At 44.9% G+C, this 17,038-nt stretch overlaps 1 protein-coding gene and 1 pseudogene across 1 annotated transcript; one reads left to right on the plus strand and one right to left on the minus strand.

The window, feature by feature from the left end:
- Positions 1-864: 864 nt before the first annotated feature.
- On the minus strand, positions 865-7,270 carry LOC139392928 (endoplasmin-like; annotated as a pseudogene).
- A 152-nt stretch (positions 7,271-7,422) lies between these two features.
- Positions 7,423-16,045, plus strand: LOC139392929 (putative tetratricopeptide repeat protein 41). Its single transcript, XM_071141250.1, has 16 exons — positions 7,423-8,335; positions 8,543-8,729; positions 8,893-9,110; positions 11,036-11,193; positions 11,346-11,829; positions 12,002-12,241; positions 12,486-12,675; positions 12,885-13,078; positions 13,196-13,249; positions 13,386-13,516; positions 13,909-14,086; positions 14,221-14,371; positions 14,567-14,719; positions 14,926-15,062; positions 15,182-15,308; positions 15,430-16,045. The coding sequence occupies exons 1-16, from the start codon at positions 7,423-7,425 to the stop codon at positions 16,043-16,045; spliced, it is 4,131 nt and encodes a 1,376-aa protein (XP_070997351.1).
- Positions 16,046-17,038: the final 993 nt, after the last annotated feature.

Consider the following 17,038-nt stretch of genomic DNA (forward strand, 5'->3'; position numbering starts at 1 on the left):
TTTGCATAGTCAGTGTTTATTATATTGGTAAAGTAGCAGTTAGTATTCAGATCCTGTTTGCACGTGGGTAATAGCCTGGGTACCAGTCTGATAAGCTAACATTTTACTCCTTGTACCCCTGTCATATGCCAATGTTTTGCATGACAGGAGTGGCAAGGAGTGGAATGATGGCTAAACAGACTGGTATCCAGACTTAACCCTGTCGGTGCACTTTGGATTAGTTTATGCATCTACTAAGGAATAATACTTACCACTCCTTTCACAAAGTTCAAGTACTTAGGCATCATGTCATGGAAGTCATCAGGGATGTAAACTCTACGCAAAAAAGCTGAGAGAGATGGAAGATTGCTACTGACAGAGAACTATTACGACACATCAATACTGCACTGAGAACCGCTTGTATGCCAATCCATAGTTGCTTTGTAACCTAATCATTGCTGTGGCACCTTAATGAAGTTGTTCTTCTTAGAACCGTACTCGAAGAGTCCCCGGGGAGCTGCGGCAGGCACAAAGAGGATGGACTTGAAGGTGACCTCCCCCTCTGCTGTGAAGTGGATGTGGGAGATGGGCTCGTCTGTGTCCTGCAAGAACAGAATAGAGTGAGAAGTTATTTACATAGACAACCTCTATCTGTCATTAAACCAGTTGCCTGGCAACTGAAGATTTGCCTGACAAGACAACTTCAGTTCATGTCCAGTCAGATGAGTCATATCTGACCTAAGATCACCCATTGAGACCAGTGACTGCTAAATGGGAATACAGACTTCTGTGTAACCACTAAATTGATTAGTGTCTGCTAGGAGAGCGAGTCTGAATAAACTGTAGACAGACACCCACCCTGGAGAAGGTCTTGTACTCATCCTCCTCCACCTCCTTGGCAGGCCTCTGCCAGATGGGCTTGATGTCATTCATCAGCTCCCACTCCCACACTGTCTTCGCCACATGAGGGAAAAAAAAGAAAAGGAGAATGGACAGTCATTAAAATTGAAAAATACACTTCCATTGAGATTCACTTCCATTGAGATTCGCTTCAATGGGATCTATTGCTGCTACAGACAGTAGTTGGTCTTTGAAACAATGTTTTACCTTCTTTAGTTTGTCCTCTTCCTCCACCTCAACCTCATCGTGGTCTTCATCCTTATCTGCTTCTGTCTCATCCTCATCAATAGGCTCCTCTACAGTCTCAGTCTTGCTACTCCATACGTAGATGGGGAAGTTGATGAACTGGGAGTATTTCCTCACAAGGTTCTTGATGGTCTCCAGCTCCAAGTAGTCTGTTGCCTCCTCCTTCATCACCAAACTAGGGGAGACAAATAATGCACTGCAGTGAAGAGCTTCATGTTAGTAATTACAGTTGTGAACCTTTCCAAACATAACTAGATTCCTCTGGCTGCACCGCCTGAGCAAGACTACAGACTTCTTGACCTTTAAAAAAAAAAGGCACAGTAATGAAACAAATTTCCATTACAGTGAAATCCAAATTTGGAGCATTTATTAGTTCAGCTTTGGTTTGACATTTGGGTCTCTGTCTAATTTAGACAGCCTTTTGATTGAATGTTCCACAGCCAGTAATGTCAATAACTACATCATAACATGTATTATTGTTATGAGGGTTTACATTGCTAAACAACAACTAACCATATTCTACTTCATCATAGACTGTTAACAGAGCTGTCCATATCCAGCCTAAAATTGCCATAGTAAGTACAAATCATCTACCTACACTAATGCTAGATTGACTGAATGGTTGCTACTTGCTGACAGTTGCCATGCTAACTCATGTGATGGTGGTGCCCCTACCGGGGACGAGGGTGTCCCCGACTGAGATGTATATTTAGAGATGTTATCCTAACTACTCTCTCGGTCTCAGGTTTCACTCCAGATAGCTCAGTGAAGGGTTGCTAATTAGCCTACAGTCGGAGGACTGAAAGGTTGCGTCACACAGAAAGCTAACGCTGAGGTAACTCAACATACCTTGATTTTCACTGTCAGCTCCTCATTACCAGTGAGTGCCTCGTCATTGGTCAGGGACAGCAACCGGATCTTATCCAGGGCATCGGAAGCATTGGAGATCAGTTCCCTCAGGAAGATCTGGACACAGACAAAAAGAAACCTCACCAAATGATTATTTTGAAAATTGTGTATATTTTTATTTGATTAAAACTACAATACAAAGACGATACTAATGGCCGCTCCCATCAGTGGGTGCACTAGTCAGTTAGTGCGCTCGCCCCCACCTACCCAGAGGTGCCGGCAGGGCGAAGCACCACCCCCAAATGACATTCCTAACTGTCTCAATCCTTATTCAATGACCTTAAGTTACCTCGCTGAACCTCTCAGGTTTATGCTATGATAGATAGCCAGATGGACTCGTTGTGATCTAATTTCTAATTAAACAAATGACTGTAAATATTGCTTCACGAGGGTTAAGGAAACTAATATTTATTGTATTGCCTTATTATTTCTATAAGTGTAAATGTTCAAAACGCCATTGTCTACATAGATCAGGGCAGACACTAACCTCTTTGTTATTGTACAGGGAGTTGATGATGAGCTTCATCATTTTGTTCACCTCAGCCTTGAAGACATGCTTTTCTGATTTTTTTCCCCCAGATTTCCTTTATCTACGCTGCGTTCAGGCCATCAAGCTGGATAGCCTCCTCTTCCCTGGAAGAACAGAAGTGTAATCAGAGATCAGCACAAACAAGATACATAGACTCAAGATTTTCCCAAAAATAATATTTATAGAGGCCTCATCTGTGTGACTAGAAATAGGGAAAACCCTTCTAAAATGTTGTGTGTTGCTCTCTAATGAACTGAAGAATGATCAGGTGTTCTTCTACGGTCTAAATAGGAACGGGTGTCAAGCCAAAAATGAAATAGTACATCAACAAATCTCCACTCAGCCTTTGTGCAAATAAAACCCATGTACCATCCTCTTATCTTTTACTGAAAATAGCAAGCCGAAAGGAGAAGGCAAGTGGTTTCCATGGTTCATGTGAGGTCAGTATAAAGGCTTGTGTTTTGGAAAAGAGGGAGGAAGTAGAGAAGTCTAATGGGGCGCTCTTGTCACCAGTTAGTCTCGAGACTTACTGCATGACAGGACACTCTTCTTTGCTGAAATATTTAAACACACTTACCTCTGGACGACCTCGTCATCTGTCCGGGAGCCGTCTCTACTTTTGCCCAAGTCCTCCTCCACTGTCCCATCAATGTCTGTCACGTTCTGTCCTTAGTTCTTTTGTTATGTCTTTGTTTTAGTATGGTCAGGGTGTGAGTTGTCTATGTTAGTTTTTCTATGATTTGCTATTTCTGTGTTTGGTCTGGTATGGTTCTCAGAGGCAGCTGTCAATTGTTGTCCCTAATTGAGAACCATATTTAGGGAGCCTGTTTTCTATTGTGTTTCGTGGGTGATTGTTGTCTGTTGTGTGTCTGCACCAGCCAGAACTGTTTTTGATCGTTTCTCTTTGTTATTTCCGTGTTCATTCTAATAAATATGGACACGTACCACGCTGCACCTTGGTCTTCCACCAACAACAGCCGTTACAATGTCAGCCTCATCCTCTGCTCTGACAGAACCTGTAGATAAAATCAAATTAAACATTATAGATCTGAGGGTTTAAACAATAAAAACTTATACCCAGTAAAAATACAACTAATTTGTATTACCTTAAATTGACCCATGTCATGTGACAGAGCAACCACGGGGCCATAAATTCACTACTGAGGGTCTAAATTCATCTGGTAGCCAGTCTTTCCCCCTATCTGGAAGCATAACAGTCACACTACTACATCTCATTGACTCCTTCCATACAGGGCATGGCACTTTTCCTTCTCAGAACGGACCGATACTGTACTAATAAACTGATAAGCTCCGGGAATAAGTTCACTTTCACTGCTGATAAAGATTTGATACCTTTGCAGTTTCCATCTTTATACCCACATAGCAAACTGATTGCACTGTGCAAAGCAAACAGACTATTATATGGGTAGTTAGCAGTGGTGTAAAGTACTTAAGTAAAAATACTTGAAAGTACTACTTAAGTAATTTTTGGGGGGTATCTGTACTTTACTATTTATATTTTTGACAACTTTATACTTTTACTTCACTACATTCCGAAATAAAATAATGTACTTTGTACTCCATACATTTTCCCTCTTCACCCAAAAGTGCTCGTTATACTTTTAATGCTTAGCAGGAGAGGAAAATGGTCTAATTCACATATTTATCAAGAGAACATCCCTGGTAATTCCTACTGCCTCTGATCTGGCAGACTCATTAAACTCTGTTTATAACGTAAATTAAAAAAAGAAATGGTGCTGTCTGGGAATTTGAAATGATTTATATTTTTAGGTTTGATATTTAGGTATATTTAAAACCAAATACTTTTAGACTTTTACTCAAGTATGACAATTGGGTACTTTTTCCACCACTGGTAATTCGTTGTTGATAACTGGTACAAATAGAGTATAACTGTGTGGGATCAGGGTGTTTTAGAATCCTGCTTTTGTTTAGTCGGTGTGGTTGTGGAAGCAGAGGTCTTAGGTATGACATTGCAGTGTCAATATGTACAAAATGTTCAGTAAAACTCTGAATAACGTGCCCATAAAGCAAACAACAATAACGTCCTTATATGATGAATGAAAAAAGAGAAGCATTAGGCATATCAATGTTAGTCTGGCTCCACAGAAATCAGATGAAGAGAAAGTACCAGAAACCTGCAATTCAGTCCTAGGTCTTCTACGATGTTACCCCATTTAACACATGCATCGGTCAACAAAACATTGCACTGCAATCAAAAGATAGCATTTTAGCACATTTCCTGCTGCTTATCTTGCAACCAAGAAAATATCATGACTTGTCAAGTAGCAGCAAAGAAGTTGAAATTCTATTCTATTATGCAATTTATAACTCATACTTACTGAAAGCGAGAAGAGCACAAAGGAGGCATACAATCCACCATAGTCCTAGTCCCGTATTTTACTATATTGTACTTTATTCCTACACCCCGGCATAGGCTTGAAACTGCGTCCAGGGTTGTAGACTACTTTATCTGATCCCCCTTTAGAGGCGGTGGATTGATGAAGTGCATTTATACTTGCTCCCCACGCGCAACAATAACCAATGGCAGAAGCTTTCGCCGCTTCAATCTTCCAATCGTAGTATTACATGGCCGATTGTACATGTTCAAAGCGTGGCTAGTTTCCATTGGCCGAATAACACGTTTAACAAAGATTTTGTTATCATAAAAAGCGATAAGATCATGTCTGATACATTGCAACACGTCATTAGAAATATATACATTCATCAGCACATTTACAGTGTAACAATTTATGATAGGCTCATCCGGAAGCCCATACGTTCACCTTGACTACCACTGTTGCTATGGCTTGTCATGCACAACTTCTCAGCGAAGTACCAGGCATGCATTGACATCGACGCTGTACTAAAACGATCAAGCACCTCAGACTACCTACAAACATGCTTTTAGTTTGCCAAATGCATATATTTTGCAAGGAAAAACATATACTCTACAGATAGCTTTCAGATTTATTTGTAACGTGAGCCATTTTAATCGGGATCACACAGACAGCCTTGTGATCTGGCAACCATCTCTGGAACGAACTATTGGCCTTGTGATCTGGCAACCATCTCTGGAACGAACTATTGGCCCGCTAGTACAGGTATCAAAATTTTTATGGAATTTTGTTTGTCAACTATTGTCCATTCACACGTGGCTTAGTCTGTGTGTGTGTCCAGGTGCGTGCGTGTGCATCTTTGATTTATGAAATTAGTCTATTTGGAATAGCTACTCATCTATTTAAAATGCCAGCATTCACTTGCTTGTGCAATTGTCACAGGCTGTAGATCTCAAAACAACATATTTGGTATGGAATAGACCCTCCCCTTTCTTTTTCATGTGATCAGAGCTTTTCTCCTTCCTCGTTTTGAAACCATGTCAGCGACTCAGTTGCAGACACTACCAACCCACCTCTCAACTGCTTACAATATTCAGCTGCTCGTCTACATTCAATTGAACTCATTCTCCCTCATCTTCAGTCTCACAATGATTGACAGTTTCAACTCCTCCACCTGTAACTCTTCCAACTTCAACTGCACCTCTGGAATCCCTGATTCCACCGACTGGCACCATGATGACTGGAGTGGTCCTGGCTCTCTGCTATCTTCTGGGCATAACATAGCTGTGATCAGCTGTTGGCATCTGTACTAATACAAATTGAGTATGAAACTGTTCTTGAGCCTGGCGTGTCAGATATGCTCAGCCTGCTAATATGCGTGCCGCTATTGGTCTATGCAATACTCTTCAGCTGGGACTTGGGCTACAGTCTCTGCAAGCTCTTTGTCTTCGTTGCCTACTGCTGTACATTCTCCAGCCTGCTGACCATCCTGTTGATGAGTGTCCAGCGCTACTACCAAGTTCTGCACCCCAGTGCTGGGTCAGGTGGCGTGAGGGGAGTTTGGGGAGGTGGTTGTTTCCCATGCTGTGAGGTGTTGTGGTTGTAATATCTTCACCGTTCCTGACAGTCAACATGGTGGAGGGGGGGCCTCCCGGGTAGCGCAGTGGTTAAGGTGCCATCAGAGTCCCTGGGTTCGCGCCCAGGCTCTGTCGTAACCGGCCGCGACCGGGAGGTCCGTGGGGCGACGCACAATTGGCCTAGCGTCGCCCGGGTTAGGAAGGGCTTGGTCGGTAGGGATGTCCTTGTCTCATCGCGCACCAGCGACTCCTGTGGCGGGCCGGGCGCAGTGCGCGCTAACCAAGGTTGCCAGGTGCACCGGTGTATCCTCCGACACATTGGTGCGGCTGGCTTCCGGGTTGGAGGCGCGCTTGTGTAAAGAAGCAGTGCGGCTGGTTGGGTTGTGTATCGGAGGACGCATGACTTTCAACCTTTGTCTCTCCCGAACAATTGGATACCACGAAAAAGGGGTAAAAATAAAAAATAAATTAAAAAAAACATGGTGGAGGGGGAGGACAATCTCTATTGTGTTAACATCTCTTATAATAAACAGGGAGGTTTGGATGATTTCGATACTTGGATTAGTATTACCTGTCTCCCTCCGACTAACATCCTACATCCGCCTCCATAAGAGAGTGAAACATTCAGCTTTCTTCCGAAAGTCCAGGATGACCAGTAATATCATCAGCCATGTGTAGTTAACTAGTGATTATGTGAAGATTTATCTTATAAAAAAAAACAATCAGTTTAATGCTAGCTAGCAACTTACCTTGGCTCCTTGCTGCTCTCGCATAACAGGTGGTCAGCCTGCCATGCAGTTTACTCGTGAAATGCAATGTAATCGGCCATAATCGGAATCCAAAAATGACGATTACTGATTGTTATGAAAACTTGAAATCGGCCCTAATTAATCGGTCAACCTCTAATATTTACACCAATAATACCATGTACTTGCCAAACACTGTGGCTAGATATCTAGTTGATGATTATTCCCGATATGCTTGTTTTTCATTATTTTGTTCAGACGGGCACAGCAGATCACAGCTACAACGGCCTGAGATGGACCCACAGGAGGGAGGCCGGGGAGGGTCGTACTCCACCGCCCCTCCTGTTACTGCTCCTCTCCAGCCCGTGCTGTGCTCCGTACCTGGAGATCTGTCTCAGGAGTGGCACTACCTGAGAACACAGGTTTTCCCCCACCTGGATGCCCTCTGCCAGGCCAGAGGCACCTGCTTCAGACCATTGGACACCCAGTGGGTTGACCGGGAGAGCCATCGTCCCTCTGACCTCCCTGACAATAGTACCTCCCTCTCCTCCCAGCAGTTGAAGATCAGCCTAGACCTTATCACCCGCTCCTCCTCCTTCCTCTGCCTCCTGGGCCACCGATACGGCCCCTTCAGGCTGCAGCAGGACCCCACACCTCTCCCAGCTGCTGGTCCAGAACGAGAAGCCCTCTCTGTGGTGGAGAGGAACCTGCATGTTGCAGCAGATGGAGGCTACCCCTGGGTCCTCACAGGGAGGAACCAGAAGTGCTCCCTGACAGAGCTGCAGATCACCCAGGCAGCCCTGATGGGTGACACCAGACACTGCTTCTTCTACTTCAGAGACTACTCTTTCCATGGGGAAGAGGAGGATGAAGACAGGTACACAGATAAAGGTCAGAGGTCGTTGCTGAGCGTGTTCTCCAAACTGACAGCGGAGGAGAGACACAGAGCCAGGGAGCTGAAGAACAGGGTAGTGGACAGCCTGCAACCTGTAAGGTTCTTCAGAACGCTGCAGGATCTGGGGGACCTAGTGAAGAGGGACTGGAAGTGCCTCATGGAACAGCTCTATGGGTCCCTGGACCTGCAGCCAACCTGTTCAGGTAAGTGAACCAGTGCAGCTCAGTTCTGTTAGTTGAGCTAGTTCTGTTTACATCTACTTTGTTTAATTCCATTTAGTTCAACCAGCTTTGAAAAGACGGCGAAGATGACTAACGTAGCTCAGTCTGGTTCATATTTGTGTTTTTCAGTGGTCTGCCTGATCTTGCAAGCCCTAAAGCAGTGCTTTCTCCCCTGCGCTTTAGGCCTCCTGGACTCCCTTGATAGATGTTATCACGAAGGTGCTGTCCAGGCTCTGTGTCGCTGGTTTGCCCCCTCCACCCAGACCACTGCTGTCACGGAGGCACTCAACACATTTACTGCCTCTCTCACTCATTCTGACACGTCTCAGAGTCTAGCAACCTCAAGGAATTCAACCATTAAGTTAACAGGGTAAGAATTTTGGTGTCCACATTAAGCTGGAATCAGTGATGAATTACTGTGAGATTTGCCATACTTAATAGTAGATGGAGTCATGCATTCATAGTGTTCAGATATTTTTTTTATCAATGGAAAACATATTTTGACTGTCCTTCCTATTTCCTTTTGCCCTCAGAGCCTATGACAAACATGCTTCAGAGGGGTCTATTTTTCTGCTCTGTGGTGAAAGGGGTTGTGGGAAGTCTTCACTGGCCGCCCGGTGGCTTCAGGAGTTCCGGAAGAAGAATCCTAGAATTCCGGCCATCCCTCACTTCTGTGGAATCAGCAGCTCCAGTGTGGATATCAGATCTGTACTGAGACGCATCACCACTGAGCTACGCCTGGCCCATTATGGTAAACACTCCGGAGTGTTATTGCCTATGTCTGTGAGGGATAGAAACGACTACAATGACATCAACCGATTCACTTCTTTGTCATCTAACCCATCAATTCCAAATGTAACCCGTTATAGCACTGTTGTATTCCCAATTTGACATTTTATTCAGAAATTTGTTTACACTCAATTACTTTTCCGGTGAATATAACCTTTACTGCTAGATAAGATGTACTTCAATACTGACTTTAAAAAAAAAAAAGATGTCTTTACTTTGTGAGAAACCAAACACTGACCTTGATCTTAAGAAAGAAACAAGGTCAACAGTGTCATACCACTTGTCTGGTCTAGACCAGTGAGACAAACCGATGGTTCCCTCTCATCTCACTCTTCTAAGTAACTAGTGTGGTATTTCTATTTTTGATATATACATTTGATTTATTCAGGGGAACCTAATTGAAACCAGGGTCTCATTCTCAATGGTGTCCTGAGAACAAACAATAAACAAATCAACATGGTAATACAATAAAACAGCAAAAAAGAAACTAGAAGATATAACAACCATGTCATACATGTAGATGCATTGTGGTTCAGTGACACACATGGCCATGGCAGATGGCCATAGACAGAGGCTATTAGTGCTTTTACTATTTATTTTTTAGTGCAGCCCAGGAGGAAAACTGTTCAAATATTTTTTTTACAAAAAAAACAATATTTTGGTATTTATTTAATTAGTGCACGAATCAAACTGTGACACATATTTTGAAAGTTCTATATCTTAAAAACTTGATTGATGACGTGCAAAACATTTTGGGACTGTATCAACAGTGTGCTAATGAAACCAATACCAAAATATCGTTTTTGAGTGGTATTTCTCTTCAACTCGTTGTTAAGGCTACACATTTACTGTTATTCTGTCTCTGTACTAGGGCCCCAGGCTGAGTGGAGTGAGGGGTTGTTATTCTGTCTCTGTATTAGGGCCCCAGGCTGAGTGGAGTGAGGGGTTGTTATTCTGTCTCTGTATTAGGGGCCCAGGTTGAGTGGAGTGAGGGGCTGTTATTGTGTCTCTGCCCCCAGGCTGAGTGGAGTGAGGGGTTGTTATTCTGTCTCTGTATTAGGGCCCCAGGCTGAGTGGAGTGAGGGGTTGTTATTGTGTCTCTGTATTAGGGCCCCAGGCTGAGTGGAGTGAGGGGTTGTTATTGTGTCTCTGTATTAGGGCCCCAGGCTGAGTGGAGTGAGGGGTTGTTATTGTGTCTCTGTATTAGGGCCCCAGGCTGACTGGAGTGAGGGGTTGTTATTGTGTCTCTGTTTTAGGGCCCCAGGCTGAGTGGAGTGAGGGGTTGTTATTGTGTCTCTGTACTAGGGACCCAGGCTGAGTGGAGTGAGGGGTTGTTATTGTGTCTCTGTACTAGGGACCCAGGCTGAGTGGAGTGAGGGGTTGTTATTGTGTCTCTGTACTAGGGCCCCAGGCTGAGTGGAGTGAGGGGTTGTTATTGTGTCTCTGTACTAGGGCCCCAGGTCTGAGTGGAGTGAGGGGTTGTTATTGTGTCTCTGTTTTAGGGCTGAGTGGAGTGAGGGGTTGTTATTGTGTCTCTGTACTAGGGCCCCAGGTTGAGTGGAGTGAGGGGTTGTTATTCTGTCTCTGTATTAGGGCCCCAGGCTGAGTGGAGTGAGGGGTTGTTATTGTGTCTCTGTACTAGGGCCCCAGGCTGAGTGGAGTGAGGGGTTGTTATTCTGTCTCTGTACTAGGGCCCCAGGCTGACTGGAGTGAGGGGTTGTTATTCTGTCTCTGTACTAGGGCCCCAGGCTGACTGGAGTGAGGGGTTGTTATTGTGTCTCTGTACTAGGGCCCCAGGCTGAGTGGAGTGAGAGGTTGTTATTGTGTCTCTGTACTAGGGCCCCAGGCTGACTGGAGTGAGGAGTTGTTATTGTGTCTCTGTACTAGGGCCCCAGGCTGAGTGGAGTGAGGGGTTGCAGCACCATGTAAAGCCAGATCATGTTGTGGTTCAGGCCTTCTCTGCTGCGGCTGCTCTGGGACCCTGTGTTCTAGTTCTGGACGGACTAGACAGACTTACCGGGACCCTCGGGCTCTCAATGCAGGAGGTAATGCCTTACTTTGCCCAGAGCACTACCAGTGGTGGTTCTTGTACAGTGTATTTTATATTGATAGCATTCAAATAAATCAAGACTAAAAACAAAGCATATTATTTCATATAGTGAACATGAATTCATAACGTTTATTCATTCATTGACAGGTGAAGGACCTATGCTGGCTCCCTGACCCTCTGCCTCCCCAGTGTAAGATCCTCATCACAGCGACCTCCACAGACGTCACCTACCAGAGGCTGACCCTCCGCCCAGACGTTCACACCCTCCCCTGGCCCGGCCTGTCAGACCCCTGGGTCCGCCGCAGCGTCCTGCTCCAACACCTTACCCTGCCCTGCCAGGAGCCGCACAGGACCCTACTGCAATTCATCTTGGGAACCACTACCAGGCCGGGAATGGGCCGCCTGCCGCTGTTCCTGGCGGTGGTGGCTAGTGAGCTGCAGACGTGCCGCATCCTGAGGGGAAAGGAGGAGGAGGAGGAGTTGATAGAGGAGTATGTGGAAGTGGATTCTATGGCGGAGCTGTGGGCCAGGGTGATTCAGCGCTGGATCAATGACTATGGTGGGGTCAGTGAGGGTACGGCCAGTCAAGCCAAAGGAACGGGAGGGCCTAGTTCTCAGGTGTCCAAGATAGGTGGGATCATCTTTACCCTCTCTAGTTATTCAGTTGTGATTTTTTTTTTAAAGTGCCGTACAGCAAGAATAACCACTAATGTTTTATCAATAAGGGTGAAGAATTAACATTGTTAGCTGTGGCACTCTATGATGAATTGTTGTATCTAACCTTACTGCTTCCTTCTCTCCAGATCTCAGAGGCTGGGTATGGGACACTCTATGCCTGGTTCACCTCTCCCATGCTGGGCTGACTGAGGAGCAGGTCCTGGTCCTGCTGGAGGTTCTTGGTTATCCTGGGTCCATACGGGTTCTACCTCTGGAGTGGGCCCGGTTCCGCACTGCTGCTGGGCCCTGGGTACAGGAGAGACCCAATGGAACACTGAGCCTCACCCATCAATCAATGGGCCAAGCCATGGACCTCCTCCTGCTGAGTGAGTGGCAGATGGGAGCGGAAGTTACAAACATAGAAATAGAAAGCATAGAATGGACATTTTACAATGGCCTTCATTTGTTGGTCCTTCCAACATGGTGGTGCTTTTTACTTGGTTGATCATCTTTGTCTAACAATGAAAGTGAAGTATCTGCATGTAAGTGGAACTCTTCTGCACTAAGGAGTCCAACTGACCAATCATTTCATTTCCACTTCTCCTTAGACTTCTACTTTTTGATCTGTAGGGGTCCGTCCCGGTAAAGGTTCAGGGGGCTTGAGGAGGACCAGACGGGGCTACCATCTCAGCCTGGCCCAGTTCTTCCAGAGGCAGGGCAGGGAGCTCTGTAGCTGGCCTCAGATCCTGGAAGAGCTCCCCTGGCACCTGGAGCAGAGTGAGGCCTGGAGGGAGCTACACACCTTCTTCATAGATCCACAGTAAGAGCATGGACATATACTTCACACATAAGGACACTAGGGGCACACACAGTTACTGTTGGGTAAAATAGTTTAGCCACAGATTAACTGTCATCATATATTTAATTTAACACTTTAAAACTGGGTGAGCCTTTTTTATCAGATTACAGATTCACATGTTTATCCATCATTTATTTACATAACGGTATCCACATACTATCTGACCCTAGGACTGTAGAGCACCTCTCTACAACTTGGAGCCAGTCTCCTCAGCTGAGAATGGATGTTGTCAGGTACTGGACTGTCCTGATCCTCAGAGGTTATGACCCCAACACCTCGTACCAGAGCCTGCTGGGTAAGGGAAGCCAACCTCCTACTTTTATCCAATCAGGGCGATGGGCATTCCCTCCTGCTACACATACAGGTAAAATCATCATGGTTACATATTTCAACAACCATTCAGTGGCGATCAGTTATAACGTCCTAAAACTGTAGATATACCATCCGTAAGTAATGTAGCTATTGTCTCCATTCAATCCAGAGCAGAGAGAGGTACACAGCAACATGGCCTTCATGACTGAGTCCCAAAGTAACGGCAAAGATAATTATTCATCACTGATAACAAATTGATTATTGAGGATGTCTTAGTGATGTGCTACCAGTCATCATCAGTGATCCTATGTGACCAGTGATGATTATGACTGTTTTTGTTGTTTGTTCCCCACCTGTAGAAGATGGTTGTCAGTGGGATCCAGGTGTGAAAGGGAGAGTGGAGTTGTTGGTCTCTGAGTTGCTGCTCTGTCTGAACAGGAAGGGGGAAGCAGAGCAGATCCTACTGCAGGCTGAGAACAACCTCACACAGGTTAGTTAGACCCACCACTCACTCTTAAAGGGAAACTTTATTTTCTTTCGTTTATTTTCTTTAGTTTTCATTAGTCCACTGTCGATACTGGCTACTGGCTATCATCATCATGATGATGCAAAATAAAACTTAACTGCTGACATGCAAAACATTTCGGGACTATATCAACAGTGGACTAATTTAAAAAATACAAGAAGATAGTTTTGAGTGGATTGTCCCTTTAAATCCTAGCCACGATGCTAAGACTTTGCTTTAACACTGTAATTTCTCTATTAATACAATTTTATGTTCTTAGTGTATAGACTCACACTCAATTATGAAAGGCTTTCATACAGCCTGCTGAAATGATCGCTCTGCTTCCCAATTTCCTGTCATTTCAGGCTGGTGAGCAGGACAGAGACGGGGAGAGTGTGATGTTACTGCTGACAGTACGGCAGACTTTGGCTGAGCTCTATGTGGAGACAGACCAGCACAGAGAGGCAGAGACATACTGTAGATCAGCTCTGGTGACCGCCCAGACTCTCACCGCTACCTGCCTTGAGAGACATGAGAGGATCACTGTTGGAAAGGGTCCAGGGAGTTGGTGCACTATGGGTCTCATGTTTTTAAATAATCAACCTGATGATGTATTGTTTCATTCACAAAGTAAGTAAATTATTTTAGTGTGCTGAAATGATATGTATTTCATGTTTCACCCCTATCAGGTCAGTTGCTTTGTGTGCTCTGCCAGCTGCTGTTTGCAGACGTCCAAACCATTGAGGCCTCTCAGATACTCAGTGACATCATCAATATGGGACACCACAAACTCCACCTGTGTGCTCAGGCCACTGTATCACTGCTCTGTGGGATACACAGGTGTGTATTAAATAGCATAAATAGGTATAGTCTCATGCGTGACACTTCTATACTTCATAGGTTCATCTACAGGGGTTTCTATGTCTTTTGCTGTTGTTAGACCTAAACACATGTGAATGACTTTTGGTACTGTATGTCTCAATTTAGGCAAGCTTAGATTAATGTCATGATTTTTAAAAAATGTATATGTGACAGACTCAGCCTGCAAGACCCACATGGTGCTGAGAAGCACCTCCAGGTTGCCTTGGAGACCAGAAGGCGCTGGTATGGTAAAGAGCACCCTCTAGTGGTGGAGGTGGAGGAATGCCTGGCAGACATCTTGGCCGACACCTGCGCTGACACAGCAGGGTGAGACTACTCTTCTAGTGTTCTTCTGGTTTTTCTTCTCCTCTTTTTCGTCATTAATTGTGTCCTCCATTGCCTCCTCAGTAGTTTCTTCTCTGTCATTGTTCTCCCTCTTCTTTCTCTTCCTCCTCCCATCCGATCCTCAGTAGTTTACTCAGTCAGTCACAGTATATGAATGTCACAGTGTGGTGAAGATGTGACGTGTTCAGGTTGAGGCAGAGGCTAGCAGTGGAGCTGTATCAACACACGGTGCACGTCAAAGACCAGGACATGAAGCTTTGTTCCCCCGCATCGCCGTGTCTTCAGGCAAAGGGATGCAGCCTCGCAGGCACCTTGGTCAAACTTGGTAATTGTTTCATTTTTCAAACAGAAGCACCACAACTCTCAATCATTCTTACACTTTTTTTCTCGACTGTTAGCAACTACGCAGAGTGTGATATGTTGAGCTTGTGTGTGTCATGGCAGGCAGGCAGATATTTCATGGCTCCGGTAAGACAGAGAGTAGAGAGGCTGTTGAACTGCTGCAGAGAGCTCTGGACCTGTATATCTACTTCCTGGGGTCTGATCACACACTGACCAGGGACTTACAACAGTAAGCCGTCTTCAGCTCCTACACAAAATAAAATGCTAACATTTTCTTCTTGTATATTCATAGGATCTAAGAGAAAGTTACAGGTCATTGGACCTAACAGAGTTTAACTTTGTCCTTTTAGGGTTTTAAACACAGAATCCAGGAGACCTCTGACCCCTCAGGTCCCCAGGTCCAGACCCCTCTCCCACCTCTCCACTAGGAGACTAAGCAGTGGGACCAGACCCAATACAGCTGCACCCCTCCACTCCCACCTGGCCTGGTACAGGGGCACCACACACACCCCTCTGGACCCTTCCGTAAACAGATCCCTGTCAGCCCCATCCAACAAGTCCCGCAATACACAGCCAGAATTGAAACCAGAACCAGTGGAGTACCAGAACCACAACAACAGGCGGAACCGACGGTCTTCTTCTCCCAGGACCTGGTCTGCCTTCCAGACCACAGTGTTCGGGCCACAGAGTGACATCAGAAATCTGATCTCAGAACTCAAACCCAGTCCTGCTTCAGAACCGGGCTTTCGTTCCATAGACAGGACCCGGGTGCTGCATAGGGCAGGCTGGTGCCACCTACCAGGCAGGTACGTTCTAGAGGAACGGACAGTAACAGCGTTGAACAGAGAGATTGGATACCCTTTGCACACACAGAGATGCACACCTCTGGTCAGACAGACAGGCCAGGGACAGGGAGGAGAACAGAGCTGGAGAGACAGAGTGTCTTATTCTGCCAGGAAGCAATAGAGAGAAGAGAAAGATCTAAAGAAGACTGCTCTCATGGTGACCACTGAACTGTTTGAGTGTTTAATCTTTTACCACTTTTGATACCAATCAGCTATTTTCTTTTCAATATTGAAATTTGTCAAAATTACATTTTTTTCCATATAAATTCAAATATAATTTTTGCATGTTTAAATGGAGTGAAATGGCTCCTATTTTGTATAGAAAATAAATGATTTGACTTCACTTCGTCAAATGAATCAATCCTTTTTAGTTTTCTGTAGGGTTGCATCTAAATATTGATCAAATGTTTTGTAAGATGGTTTAGCTTCTCATCCTGTTGTGAAACAACGTTGACCTTTTCTCTCAGAAGGCAATACTTATAGTATTTCTAGGACCCAAAAGTGGGTGATGTACTCAACCATTGTAAGCACTAGTAAACGATGTGAGTGAAAGCATTAATTGAGCAACATGTTACAGATGCTGTGAAGTAGGACAACGCCGGTTTGGACCTTTCCATGTAATGTAGAGTTTGGGTCATGAGTTCAAAGGTGTGTGTTTGTGTAGAATTGAGTGTGTGTGTGTCACCTTTAATAGGGGAGGGCGGGCTCGTGGTAGTGGCTGAAGCGGAATTAGTGGAGTGGTCTCAAATACATCAATACGATCGGAAATGCTGCGGGCAGGCAGCGGGGTAACTGACCAATAGGAACCCTACAGGTGTTGTGCTGAAAATCTCCCCCCCTTCGGGTGAATGCGTACAAACTCAATTCTTCATTGCTGCGACTTGCTTCCTAGTTGAGATTTCACTAGTTATCCAGTTTTCAGTTTGCCTATTTGTTTCAAGTGAATTAGTCAATAAATAAATCTCTGCCAAAATTCATCTCTCCCATGTCTTATTCGACTAGTAGTTGTTCTGAAATGTTTATTGCTTGCCTACATTTTACTCCCTCCTCTGTTTAATATAACACACATACATTAATTATTCATTTCAGTTGCCTATCCTGACGTGAAGTTGGT

The sequence above is a fragment of the Oncorhynchus clarkii genome, chromosome 33 (assembly GCF_045791955.1).
Source record: "Oncorhynchus clarkii lewisi isolate Uvic-CL-2024 chromosome 33, UVic_Ocla_1.0, whole genome shotgun sequence".
Lineage (NCBI taxonomy): Eukaryota > Metazoa > Chordata > Actinopteri > Salmoniformes > Salmonidae > Oncorhynchus > Oncorhynchus clarkii.

Coding starts and splice junctions, on each gene's coding strand:
- LOC139392929 (XM_071141250.1), top strand. CDS start 7,423: ATGTACTTGCCAAACACTGTGGCTAGATATCTAGTTGATGATTATTCC. Junction 13,250..13,385: donor GACTGAGTCCCAAAGTAACG/GCAAAGATAATT, acceptor CCCCACCTGTAG/AAGATGGTTGTCAGTGGGAT. Junction 14,087..14,220: donor GAGGATCACTGTTGGAAAGG/GTCCAGGGAGTT, acceptor CACCCCTATCAG/GTCAGTTGCTTTGTGTGCTC.